At 41.5% G+C, this 13,846-nt stretch overlaps 1 protein-coding gene across 1 annotated transcript; it reads right to left on the bottom strand.

Annotated features, from left to right (window-relative positions):
- Positions 1-8,129: 8,129 nt before the first annotated feature.
- Positions 8,130-11,009, bottom strand: LOC134875678 (protein FAM200A-like). The gene is made up of 2 exons (XM_063900274.1): positions 8,701-11,009; positions 8,130-8,562 (listed from the first exon to the last, which is right to left on the bottom strand). Exon 1 carries the CDS (start codon positions 10,783-10,785, stop codon positions 8,704-8,706), a length of 2,082 nt encoding a protein of 693 aa, XP_063756344.1. The 5' UTR covers positions 10,786-11,009; the 3' UTR covers positions 8,130-8,562; positions 8,701-8,703.
- Positions 11,010-13,846: the final 2,837 nt, after the last annotated feature.

Raw genomic sequence — 13,846 nt, 5'->3', positions numbered from 1 at the left:
ATTATTACTCCCTGTCAGGATCTAAGGCTTTTTTAATGCAGGCATGTGGCATAGCATTGTTTTTAGTTTTTTTGTGAACTTAGGGGACAGAGACCTGTAAAGCTAATGCTAACAGATTGAAGGTGCTAATGGAAAACAATAATTGTGCAGGTTGCTCATGTGCAGCCACTGAAGCTTTTGACATTAAGACTTTTGATCACAACTAAATTTGTAGATATTAAAATCAGTTTACCTAGCACCTGCCAAACTGATCGAAGCAGAATTACAGATTGTCATACCGGGCAGCTATCTTAGAAAGAATACCCTCTGGAAGTAAAGTTTAAAAGTATTTCATCAACACTTTTTAATTAGCACTTAATTGATTTGCTGGCATTTTAGGTCAGCGGAACCTGCACAACAATGCCATGTTGTTAGCAATCAATGAACCATGTTACACATCCAGCTATCATGGAGTATCATTAACATTCCTCTGGGGTCATGTTTCTGGATTATGGTAAAGTAATATTAATTCTAACATTCTCTATTTGGTCTCTTTTTATCCTGCTCTTAAGGCCTTTTCTGCCTCATTTGTTCTTGACTTTGTGACTTTTCAGCTTGATCCATCCCAACATTACAGTTCTGAAACCGCCAGACCTTGGTCCAACATGAAAAATCTGTCTTGGTTAATCTAATTGAAACATAGTTTGTATAATTTCTTGTGTAAAAGCAAAAACAGGAAGTTCTGCCAGGCTATCATCATGTTATAAAAGTAGGTTAGCCTTTTTACCAGCCTGACTGTGTCTGCCTGCCATTTGATGCTGAGCAGTGTCCTCTGAGGTATTCAGAGATTTGTTTTGCTGCAAACATCTCATTAGACTGTATAAACAAAACCTAAGCGATTAGCTTAGAAAGGCTCAATTCTGCTTTATGCTGGGTCATCACAATGAACGGCCTCTCTCATATTACACCTAGTCTTTTTATCCTTTTTCAAAATGTTAGAATTAGAATTGTTTTTGTCAACCGCTGCTATTGCTTTGTTTCAAACGTTTTTGACGAATAATCAAAAGGATTGACCTCCTAAGACGTAAGCTTTTGTTTGGTATACATTTGAATTTAGTTTGACAACTTGTCAGGGTTTGAGAGCAGAGCAGTTAGGACCCAAATGCAGAAGACCGGTTTTTGGAATTCAGAACCCTTTATTGTCAGAGCTGGGCCAGGCAAAACAAGGGAAACAAGCGAAGACATGAACTCTCTCAGCACAAGAACGTACAATCCACATTGTCAATGCCCACAAGACTAATCACAAGAACAAGACACAGGTGGGGAGGGAAGAGAAACTCAGGGGCAGCAGGTGAACACAATCAGGTAATCAAACAGGAGGGAATACAGACAGGAAGCAACAGCAGACAAAACACGGGGGTGAACACTTTTCAAATGAAATGGGAAAACTAAGAGAGATCTTGAAATGGCAAAAAATAAAACAGGGAAAACTAATGTGGATCATAACGCACCTTCACTACGCATGGATGATAATAAAGTTCCAATGTCCTCAAACAAGTACTTCCTGATTAGCAGTGTCCTAGCTTGTTACTAGAAGAAGATATACTTTATTAATCCCTTACAGCAGGGGTGTCCAAACTACAGCCTGGGGGCCAAATGCGTCCCGCAGGCCATTTTGAATCGGCCCTCTGCAAATTCTAAAAGTATAATACAACTTTTGCTTGTCTTATATTTTACTTCTCAAATATATATGTTCAAATATATGAATGAGCCCAATTTTCAAATAAAGGTAGTCATTTAAAACAAATAAAAAAAATTCTAACACATCTTAGTTGATTAAAAAAAAAGACCAATAACTTATTTCTATAACAAGCTTGAAATGTAACCTTCATATTTACTGTTATTATCTGAGGCTTCTGTTTTAAGGAATGAGCTACCAACCAAATAAATGAAACCCTTAAGACAGATGGGATGTAGGCTGTTCTTTTCTGAAAGCGTTTTCAAGTATCGCGGATTATTCACCTACATTTGATTTGTTTTGTAAACTTAACTTTTGAGACAATATTCACCTCTATAAGTGGCCCAGCTCCCCCTACATTTTTCAGTATTTGGCCCTCTGTGAAAAAAGTTTGGACACCCCTGCCTTACAGGGAAATGTCTTTCCCCACTCTGTTGTGTTAACACATATTACACACACAAGGAAGATGTACATGCACAAACACAACCACACATGCAGCCAGTTACCCGGCGCCAGGGATTAGTTTTGGGGTTCGGTGCCTCGGCAGTGGCCCAGGAGGAGAACTGGCACCTCTCCAGCTACCGGCTCACTCCGAATTTTTTTGTTTTTGGTCCAATCTGGATGTGAACCTGGCGACCTTTGGTTCCAAGCCCAAGCCCTTAAAGACTAAGCCACTGCCGTCACTATTGCAGTTTCAACCATAACATTTGATGAGGTTTTGTACCTTGTCCAATATTATGTCGGGATTGTATGTATGTATGTCATCCTTGACAGCACACTATCCTTTCAATCCCACATCAAGAACATCACCTGGTCTGCCTACTTCCACCTACGAAACATCAATCGTCTCCGCCCCTCCCTTACCCCCCACACTGCCGCCATCCTTGTCCACAGCCTCGTCACCTCCCGTCTGGATTACTGCAACTCTCTCTTCTTCGGCCTCCCTCAAAAAACCCTCCATAAACTTCAATTAGTCCAGAATTCAGCTGCCCGCATCATAGCTCGGACCCCACCACATCACTCCTGTCCTCCAACAGCTCCACTGGCTCCCGGTTCAGTTCCGTATTCAATTCAAAGTCCTCCTGTTAACATTCAAGGCCATCCACAACCTCGCCCCCCCATATCTGTCGGACCTCCTCCATGTTCCCACTCCCTCCCGCTCCCTCAGATCTTCTTCCTCCATACACCTGTCTGTCCCCTCCGCCCGTCTCATCACCATGGGGAGCAGAGCATTCAGCCACTTTGCTCCCTGTCTCTGGAACTCATTACCACCCCAACTCAGAAACATGAGCTTCCTAACGGGCAGATCCCATGCAGTGCAGATGGGGAACATCACATCCTCCACCTTGACCCTCAACACCGGAGCCCCTCAGGGTTGTGTGCTCAGCCCTCTCCTCTACTCCCTGTTCACGCACGACTGCGTGGCCACACACAGCTCCAACACCATCATCAAGTTTGCTGACGACACGACCGTCATCGGCCTGATCACAGACGGCGACGAGACGGCGTACAGAGAGGAGGTCAGAGCCCTGACATCTTGGTGCCAGGACAACAACCTCCATCTCAACGTCAGCAAAACAAAGGAGCTGATTGTGGACTACAGGAAGAGGCAGAGAGAGGCACACACACCCATCACCATCAACGGGACTCCTGTGGAGAGAGTCAGCAACTTCAGGTTCCTCGGTGTAAACATCAGTGAGGACCTGACATGGACACATCACACCAGGGTCATATCCAAGACGGCTCGACAGCAGCTCTTCTTCCTCCGCTGGCTGCAGGAGGTCCAACATGGACTCCAGGGTACTCTGCAACTTCTACAGGTGCACCATCGAGAGTATCCTGACTGGCTGCATCACCGCCTGGTATGGCAGTTGCACCGCCCTCAACCGTAAGACTCTACAGAGGGTGGTGAAAACTGCTCAGCACATCACCATTTCAAAACACAGCTCAAAACACATCTGTTCAAAACTGCTTATTCCACTTGATATCAATTCCTCTGTCACCGTCTATTGTTTTTATTTTTTACTTGCATTATTGATTCCTTTTATTGTCTTTGTGTGTGTATCATGTACGGTGTCCTTGAGTGCCGAGAAAGGCGCTCTTATCTTTGTATGTTATATGTTCTTTTATATTTGCACTGTGGGACTGCCAGAAACGGTATTTCAATTTCCTGTATGTATAACACATGTGGAAACTTTGACAATAAAGTGGACTTTGAAATAAAGTGTATTTATTATTAACTCCTTTGCTGAGATGGCTGCCATCTGGTGTTTTCCTTGATTTGTGTGTTGTGCTTTTGCTGCCATGAGATGGCACATTGAGTGTTAGGGAATGAAGACAGGTCAAAGTCAAGCAGAATTAAAGTAGAAGGTGTAGCAAAGCCCAAATGTAATGTCCTCTTATGCGGACGCAGGGTAGTAGGAGGTTAGTGTTATTTGATGTTTTGATGCCATGTATTTTACATGGTAAACAACACATTTTTGACCACCTTACACCAATACTCAGCACTTGAGTAGTGTGCTGTCTGAGGACGAAGGCCACATCTACTGCTGATGTAATGTTCAGGCCATCTCATCCTTTCAATTAAAACACACACAATCACAGGCTGGTTTGATAAATGCTTATACAAGAAGCATTAGAGTGGAAACGTGAGGTCACACACTACCTGCGGAGTGGATTACGTTGTATTGAATTTCCAAACATATTAATCAATGACGTCATTTAAAGGAGGTGATGGGCACCAATGACAGCATTAATGATAAGCTGTGTTTCCCGCTTCACTATTTCTTAATGCTCTCAATGTGTTTCATTTTTATAAAGCACTTTGAATTGCCTTATGTTGAAAGGTGCTATGTGAATAAACTGGCCTTGCCTTACATTTTGTAAAATCAATCTTTAAGCTCTTTCCTTATTCATTGTTCTTCATCATCCTTAAACAAGTTATTAACCTATTAGACTTAATAAGACTATTACTTTACTTAAGTAGGTCTAATTCTGTCAGTTTTGTGTCAAGCAGTTTCATTTGTTTGGCCTACACCTTGTCTTCCTTAAGATTGAATATATTATCTTTAAAAATATTTGTTAGTTTGTTTGCTTCCATTTTTCCATGTTATGGAAGCCAATTTTTGCCACAGAAAAGACCAAATGTATCCTGTAAATCATGATCATGATCTATTTGCCTTAGTTTTTTGTTTGTTTATTTGTTTTCTGTCTGTCCTCACAAAATGGAAAGCGGCCTTGGGTACCTAGAAAGGTGCTTTATAAATTCTAATTATTATTATTATTATTATTATTATTATTATTATTATTATTATTATTATTATTATTATTATTATTATTATTATATTATTATTAATAAGATCATGACTTATTTATCTCATTAATACAGCTTACTACACAATTATTATGAATTACACTCATAATTATGAATTACTATCCCATTATTTTGAGATAGTATGTTTTGATAATTCCTTTTTATACCAACAAGAGTCTGATGGGGCAAGAGGCAGAGACCAGAGGGAGGAGCTTGTAGTGCCCAGCCGGGCGCAGTGACATGTGTTAGCTTTGATAGCGTCATGCCTGCCAAAGAAAACATGTGTTCGCTCAGCGGATGCCACATTACGTCTGGAGGCACTTCACAGAAATACTGGGCGGATTAATCTGTTATAAGTTAGGAAGACGTCCTAGCATTTTCCTTGAATATACATAATCTTATATTTCAGTTTTGTGCACAGAGAACATGGTTCAGTGTGCTTTCCAGGTGTTGGTAACTGGGTACTTCTAGCTCCTTCCACCTGTTCCTAGTATTTATGCTAAGCTTGGCTTACTGTATCCTGGCTCTATATCCCCATGAACTTTTGGTCTTACTCTGGGGGAAAAGGGTCTCTGCTGTATTGAACTTTTCCTTCAAGCTGTTAGGACTGGTTGAGGCCTGCATGTCAGATCCAGTTGGACTTGAGGTTTCACAGCTGGACCTTCACCTCTTCTCCAGCTGCTTTCCACCGAGGGTCAGGTCACCGGAGCCAGATTGATGGATGCGTGAACTGTAGCTATAAATGGAATCCCTCACATAGGATATGTGTTCAGGAAAAGAACAATATACAGTAAACTCAGACATTCAGTTCAGTGGCAGCTATAATCAGGTTTATTTATCCAGTGTTTATCTCAAATCTGAGTTTATAAAGTGACTTATAGAGCACGCCGGATTGATTTTAGAAAAAAGCTCTGGAAAAAATATTACAACAGAAGACCAAAGATCCTCTAGACATGTTTGAAGAAACAAAACCACTTTATGTTTTTACAAAAAATTCAACTACTTAAAAATTCTTAAAATTGCATCTCTCTCCTCCCTGTCCCTCATTGAATGATCCATAATATTACTAATAACTAAATAACATGTCTGCCTAGACTACATGGAACTATACAAAATACAGTGGTGATAAAGTCACTGTAACATTTCTAAATGTATGCTCTTTTTTTTATAACGCATAAGCTTTCAAACAGTCAAGGATATTTAGATTTACTGCAAGTCCAAACAACTGAAGTTGCAAGTAAGGCTGCCTGTATGTAACCTGAAAGGCAAAACCCAGGGTAAAAGCTCTAACACACACCTTCTGGAGCAGTGGTTATCATTTATAATATATTATGTATAATACCACTGTAAAAATACTCAAGTAAAAGTATTGTATTTGTATTCAAAATGTAATTAAGTCAAAGTAATTAAGTACGATTGGGATGTACTTAAGTGGTATGATCTGTTTATTTAGCAGTTTTACTTTGTGTCTTCCCTAGTTTTACTTCCTGTCCTTAGTTTCCCTCCTGTCTGATTGTCTGACTGTGTTCACCTGTTGCCCCTGTGTTTCTCCTCCCCTCCCCAGCTGTATCTTGTCTTGTGATTACCCTTCTCTGTAGTAGAAAGTAGAAAGGAATGTAGAATTTATTTATTAATTGGTTACAGAAGTTCATTAATAGCCTATATTAAAATGTCAACTAAAAGACATAGATTTGATCATGTTTGGTTTCACCGCTGAAAGACAGCGTAAAAGCCCACCAGAAGTCCGAGCAGAGTTAGCCGAGGCACAGGCTAGCGTGATTCAACATGATCAAAATCCTATCTGTAAGCCCTGCTGTGGTGAAGTGCAGAATGCGGAACCAACCCAAGACATTCCTAAAGTATGGACAGCCAACCAATTCAAAGAGTGGCAGGAGTGATATCCTTGGATTTATTGTCGAGAAGGGCATGTTGGCTGTTCTGTTTGTAAGGAGGCAAAGCACCTGCTTGGAGCTGAGAAGGGAGTGCATCTGTCTACTGAGTGGATTAATGCGACTGTAAGTTCTGACCTTGCGAAACTGATGCCTGTTAAAATCTACAGACACAGAGACAGTGTTGCGCAAAGGCAAGCTGAAGAAATAACAGAAAAGAGAAAAACAGACGTACTCCCAAACATTATAGTTGATGCGCAATTTTCACGAAACAGAAGCATCATTCAGAATGGCCTACTGTATTGCGAAAGAGCGACTTTCATTCACAAAAATGAATCCCTTGGTAACATTACAAGAGCAAAACGGGGCTAACATGGGACAGATACACAGGTCTGATCACCGAGGCCAGTTGTGTGACAGACGTGGACACAGCTGCTGGGATGCAGGTCGGACCTTTGAGCAGAGAAAGAAGCTGTTGCTGATGCAGACTTGAAATTAAAAGACTTGAGGAGCAGAGGTTGAGTTTATCTGCTGGAGGCGCTATGACTTCTCTGGTAGATCTAAAACTTAATTTGACATTGCCAGTAATCTGCAGATAGGGCCTCAGTGCAGTGAACGAGACCCAGATACCCAGATTTTTCACAGTTCAAGCATGTGAGAGCAGAGATTGGTCTGATGCTGATAGGACCTCAATGTTACAGTGTGTATTAACGTAGCTTACTCTGCTCTGACGGTGGCAGAGAGCAAGTCAACTTAACTGTTTATTCTGCTGTGTTGAAGGCCTACAAGTGAGTCCCTGAGGCATATCGCCAGAGGGTCCGGTCCTGGGAGTCTAGCAAACAGACCCATGTAGAGTTTGCCACAGATCGGGTCACTTTTTTTAGTAGGTGGTGCAACGCCCTCAATGTGAACACTTACGCTGCTTTAAGTGATATGATTTGTTGGAACAATTATAAAATTCTGCACCCAGCCACATTGCGGTTTGCATCAGTGAGCGTGAGGTGAAGAATTCTGCGGATGTTGCCGCATTGGCTGATGACTATGTAAAGGGTTAAACCAGTTCAGTGTTAAAAATAAGTTAAGTTAAAAAGTGTGTCGCCCACTTATTTTTCATTTTGATGTGTCTATATCATTAAGTCATTTAATTGTAACTGTGTGGCAAACTGACCACTAGAGGGCGACCCCACTCGGGAGGATCTGAAACCCTGTAGAGCAGGGGTTTTCAACTGGTTTTGTCCCAGGGACCACCATTCGGACTAGAAAGCAATCCGCGGCCCACTGATGTGCCTGCGCGTGCGCGTGTGTATTTGGTGTTACATGCATAGCTCAATGCATGAAACATGAAAGAGAGGCCACGCAGATTTTATAATAATAAAAGTAGATTTATTAAATTAAATTAAATTAAAGATTATTTTAAAGAAAGAATAAAGAATAATAAAGTGTTGTGCAATTCAGTATTGGGAAAAGTAACTAAAAATGTCATGCAAAGTCAGTCTAGGTGTGTGACAAAACAACAACGGAGAACAAAAATCCAACAACACCGGAGAACCAAAATCCAACAAATGAAGACCAAGGCAGCCTCAACTGCTGGCTGGTCAGGGCTTTTATAACCCAGCCAGGACAGACCTGTCACCAATCACCTGCTGTAGAGACAGAGAGATTGAGAAAAGCAGAGAGAGATTGAGAAAAGCAGGGAGAGAGAACAGGCTTACCATTAACACAGGGCGGGGCCTAAACCCGCCAGGGTCGTAACAGTGAAAACATGGGAGAATTAGGCCTACCTGTCAGTGTGATATCTGGGCGTGGTGAAGTCCACACAGCCTGTCTATTCGTGGCGAAATGGTAGACAGAGACAGTCTCATGTCATTCTCTGGATCAAGCCTAGCCCTGTACTTATTCTTTAAGTACGCCAGTGTAGAAAAACCACTCTCACACAGGTATGTGGTTGGAAAGGGCAAAAGACACCTCATTGCTTTTGCAGCAAGCTGTGGAAATTCTGTCTGGCAACTTATCCAGAATTTAACAAGGGGCTGTGTGTCGTACATATGCCTCCTGACAGAGTCTGTGGACATCTCAATCAGCTTATCCTCTTCCACAGCCGTCAGACTTGACCCTACTGATGCATCGTCACTGAATGGGAGCAGGATCCACTTGCTGTCACGGCGCCACTCTTCCGAATCAGTGAAGTACTTTGCGAATTGACGCACAAGCTTCCTCAAATGCTCACATATAGTGTCGTTGATGTCAGTGCTGTCAGGGTATTCCTCAACTGAAGGAAACATCGCCAAGTTATTGCTCTCCACTCGTTCGATCCACTTTGACATTTTTTTCACAAATGCGTCGAGCTTCTCGTAGAGCTGCATGACGTTTGCATCTCTCCCTTGCATGGAGCTGTTCAACTTGTTCAGCTCTGCAAAAACATCTGTGAGGTACGCCAGCTTAGTTAACCAGTAACTATCGTTGAAATTGGAAGCCAGATCAGAATGCTTCTCGCACAAGAACTCGTAGATAGCTCCGCGTAGTTCAAACACACGGGCGAGCACAGCGCCGCGAGACAGCCAACGCACCTCTGAATGATAAAGGAGAGAGCTGTGTTCACTTCCCAAGTCATGGCATAGGGATGAAAACAGGCGTGTATTCAATGCGTTTCGTTTTATGAAGTTGACCGTCTTGACAACGACATCAAACACACCACTGAGCTCAACACTGAGATCTTTGGAGGCGAGAGCCTCTCTATGAATCAGGCAGTGTGTCCAAATTACCCCCGGAGCCACCCTCCTTACATGCGCAAACAGTCCAGTCTTGCTGCCACTCATGGCTCGGGCCCCATCGCTGCATAATGCAACGCACCTCTGCCACGAGATATTGTGCTCCGTGAAAAAATCGTCCAGTGCTTTAAATATTTCTACACCGGTAGTTCGCCCGGGCAGTGGTTTGCAAAAAAGAAATTCCTCGCACATAGTGCCACTGTCCTCGTATCGCACAAATGTTAACAGTTGCGCATCATTAGTAACATCTGTCGTCTCGTCGATTTGAAGGGAAAACAGAACTGTCTGAAGTTTTGCCATCAGCTGGTCTTTGACATCATTTGCCATTTCCCCAATTCGTCTTCCGATTGTGTTGTCTGACAACGGAATAGTTTTTAATTTGTTGGCACATTCTTCGCTTACCATAGCTCTGCACATATCTATGGCTGCTGGCAATATAAGCTGCTCTGCAATGGTATGGGGCTTCTTACTTTTTGCAACCCTGAGAGCGACCAGATACGATGCTTTCAGTGCGTTTTCATTTATTTTTGCACTCTTCCTCATGGTAGCCTGCTGTCCTTTGAAATCACGCAACATCTGTTGCATGTACTCAACGGGTTTGGCCTTCAAGTGGACGTGATGCGTCTCCATATGCCGCGTAAGTTTCGACGGCTTCATAGCTTCATTACAGAGAATTGTTGAACATACGAAACACAGTGGTACCTCCTCTCCTGCTCTGTCTGTCGTCACTGTGAATCCATATTTAACATATTCCTCATTGTATTTTCTTTTTCGTCTTTTTTGCGAAGTTGACGCTTCGGAAGCCTGTCCTTGCCCTATCGTGGCGGCCTGTCCCTCTGTCGTGGCAGCCTGACCCTCTGTCATGGCAGCCTGTCCCTCTGGCACTTTCCTCACTACAAAACGATCCATTGGTGCTAGATATATAGCTAGACTAGTACATATGTAACAAATGTTTGCTGTACTACAACCTATCTTAAAATACTCTCGTCGGCTATGCTTATAAATGTGTGTCAACTTTGCTCGCAAGACTGTACGTAATGAATAATAAGTGAGGTTAGCGACGCAACTCATTACCATTAGCGAATCACAGGCTACCATAGACTGGATAGGCGCAAGGCTACATTCTGTCAGCTTGAATTTCCTTTATATTATTTTAAACATATTTTTCACGATATGTAACGGTATTCTGGAAATGTGTTGAAATATCAAAGCGAATTTATATTAAAAAAAAACAATGGTGAACTGATCAACATAGGCTCTTGTCACGGACCACATGCAATGCCGCCGCGGACCACCAGGGGTCCGCGGACCACCGGTTGAAAACCCCTGCTAGAGGCAGAAACTGCAGCTTCAATCCTGCAGAGGAGCTATCAGAAGCTAACGTTTCTGCCTCATGTGTTATCCTTATACAGGTGGGTATTAAGTCTTTCAATAACACAATAGTCCCAGTATAAGGGTTATAAACTAGTGTTGTGAGTGTGTTGTGATTAAGTGTGATATGCATGTAATCGTTGGATTGTCCAGTTATGTATGGCAAGCTGTTTCAGTATTTATTCAATATCCTTGATATCAGCAGCAGTTGCCTACACTAGTTAGCTCTTTGGCAGCACTTGTTAGATATTTGGTCACAACAGTTTGGCACTTTGGCTGTTTTACTAGTTGAATAAAACATTTTACCAGTCAATATTTTTCAGCAACTAGTGGCACTTTTGTCCAACTAGTTCCGACACAACCCTTACAAGAAGTGACACCAGGAGCTGCACTAGTAGCACTAAAGTCCCAACGTGTACGCTTTTTGACGAACTAGTGGCCGCTACTAGTGATGCTAAAAGTCTTACTAGTTAACTTGATTGCTGCAAAAGCTCTGACATGTTAACTAGTTACGAAAAAGAAGCAAAAATGTATCAAACTAGTTAACTAGTGGCCTACATTTTTCTGAACTAGTTAACTAGTCACACCCTAAATCACTAACTAGTTAACTAGTAAAGGCAAAAGGTTCACTAGTTAACTAGTTGATGGCTCTTTTGACCTTATTAGTTAACTAGTGATGTTCAAAATGTCTACTAGTTTACTAGTGAATTGCTTCAACAGTCAGACATGTTGACTAGTGAATTTTTGACAATTCACTAGTAAACTAATTGCGCGTATATGTCAAATAGTAAGTCTAGATCAAACAACTGGTCGACTGAAAATATCAACTAGTTTAAGAAGAAGCCATACATGTTGAATCAATATCCAACACGTTGCATACAGATGCTCACTAGTGCAACGAAAAGCCAGACTAGCTGAAGGAAAGGCCTTACATGTAAAAAGAATGTGTAACATGTACAGTCAAAGTCTAACATGTTCTTTAAAGAACCCGACTAGTGAGAAAAAATGCCCTCCGCTAGTTAACTGGTAAGAAAAACATCTGTGTCACTAGTTTACTAGTGACTCCTCTAAGGCTTCAATATTTGATCAGTGAGATAAAGTGTGTGTCACTAGTTAATTAGTAAGGCATGAACAATTGCACTAGTGTATCTAGTGGACATTTTGGACCTTACTAGTTAACTATTGCGCACTTTGAGTCTCACTAGTTAACTAGTAAGACATAAATTGGCTTCAACTAGTTAACATTTTGCATTCACTAGTTAACGTGTAAGCTGCAACATGCATCCACTAGTTAACTTGTGGCATTTCATATGTCCTGTATATGTAACTAGAGTGCACCTGTATGCAAATGAAGAAGGCGGGATCCGGATTTTGATAGGTGAGTGTCCAAACTGAATGCTGAGCCTTATAAGGTGAGCATCTTTTGTCCGTTAGGTTTCTTTTATGACAAAACTAAGAATGACGGACCAAAAGGAAGGTGGCAGGCAGGATTTTAATACTGTTAAGAGTCGCGTCGTTAATGTGCTTGACGTTGCCAGACGGGATCTCGCAGCGCAACGACAATGTGCTGAGAGTCACCAGGAGCACGTTCAGGAGGGAGGGCACCAACAACAGTTATGATAACAGTTCCTAAATGTGAATTAGCATTAGCATTGTCCATTTCACATTGTGCTGATGCATTAGTCTTAAATCCTATATAGTGAAAGGTCATTTCAAAAACGTCAGGTGGATTCTAAATGTGTCGAGTTTGAACGTTTTCATGTTAGGTTTGAGCCTGAACAGCAAGCTATCTATAGCCGCTGTGTAGCCTACATAAACTTACTGTGCCGGGACAAGTTGTGTTATTTAAAGCAACTGAAAAAAATATTACAGTCGTAATGATGACAATATTTAAACAATACTCTTAAAAGTATTTAAGCAGTAGTGTGTATTTGAATGTTATGTTTTGAAGAAACTTCCCCAATGCAACTACTCTGGTTTCAAATAACGTTATGTTTCGAACTGATGTCCAAAATCATTTTTATTGTCCATTGAACATTTATGAACACCGTGGAAACGGGTTTGCTTAGTTAGTAAAACCAGCAGTAGAAAAAGGAACATCATTACTACGACTGACACTTTTAGCGCCGTTTTACTCAAGCACAACGTCACATCCGGAGCCACACTGGAGTCCACACTGCTATTTGTGATAAACAGGCTATATCGCTATAACAAAAAAACAAAAAAATTCTTTTAGCGCCGTTTTACTCAAGCACAACGTCACATCCGGAGCCACACTGGAGTCCACACTGCTATTTGTGCTAAACAGGCTATATCGCTATAACAAAAAAACTAAAAAATTCATTTAAATAGTGACATTGAAATGTTATATCCATGGCTTGGTTGGGACACTACCTTAAGAAGCTATAATCATATGGTAATCCTCTATCTTTCTTTCAAAATGGCGGACTGTATGATAGATAAGTAAAGCAAGACAAAAAACATTATTCATCGAAATGGTCATCCATACATTTTCTCCCTCCTTTGCAGACTCAAAGGAGCTATTTTGAAAATAAACTTCTTCAATTTTTAAAAGTGTGTAATAAGCTACATTCTGTCATTTTACAGGAGCATCAAATGAACCTGCCAGAGTTTGGAGGGTCAGGCTTTTTCTGTTGGCTACGGCGGACCAAGCCTTCCTTCCAGCACCTACAGAGTGTAGCCGACTGTCAGGAGGCTTAGGTAATGAATTGCATAGGTTTGAAAAATAAGAACCCACTTGAGACTGATTCATTTATCTCCACAGAAA

This window comes from Eleginops maclovinus, chromosome 14, assembly GCF_036324505.1.
Source record: "Eleginops maclovinus isolate JMC-PN-2008 ecotype Puerto Natales chromosome 14, JC_Emac_rtc_rv5, whole genome shotgun sequence".
Classification (NCBI taxonomy): Eukaryota; Metazoa; Chordata; class Actinopteri; order Perciformes; family Eleginopidae; genus Eleginops; species Eleginops maclovinus.
The sequence above is the reverse complement of the archived record's forward strand: the minus strand, read 5'-3'. Positions and strand labels throughout refer to the sequence as shown.

Excerpts from the sequence above, each read along its gene's own strand:
- LOC134875678 (XM_063900274.1), bottom strand. The coding sequence starts at position 10,785 with ATGGTAGCCTGTGATTCGCTAATGGTAATGAGTTGCGTCGCTAACCTC.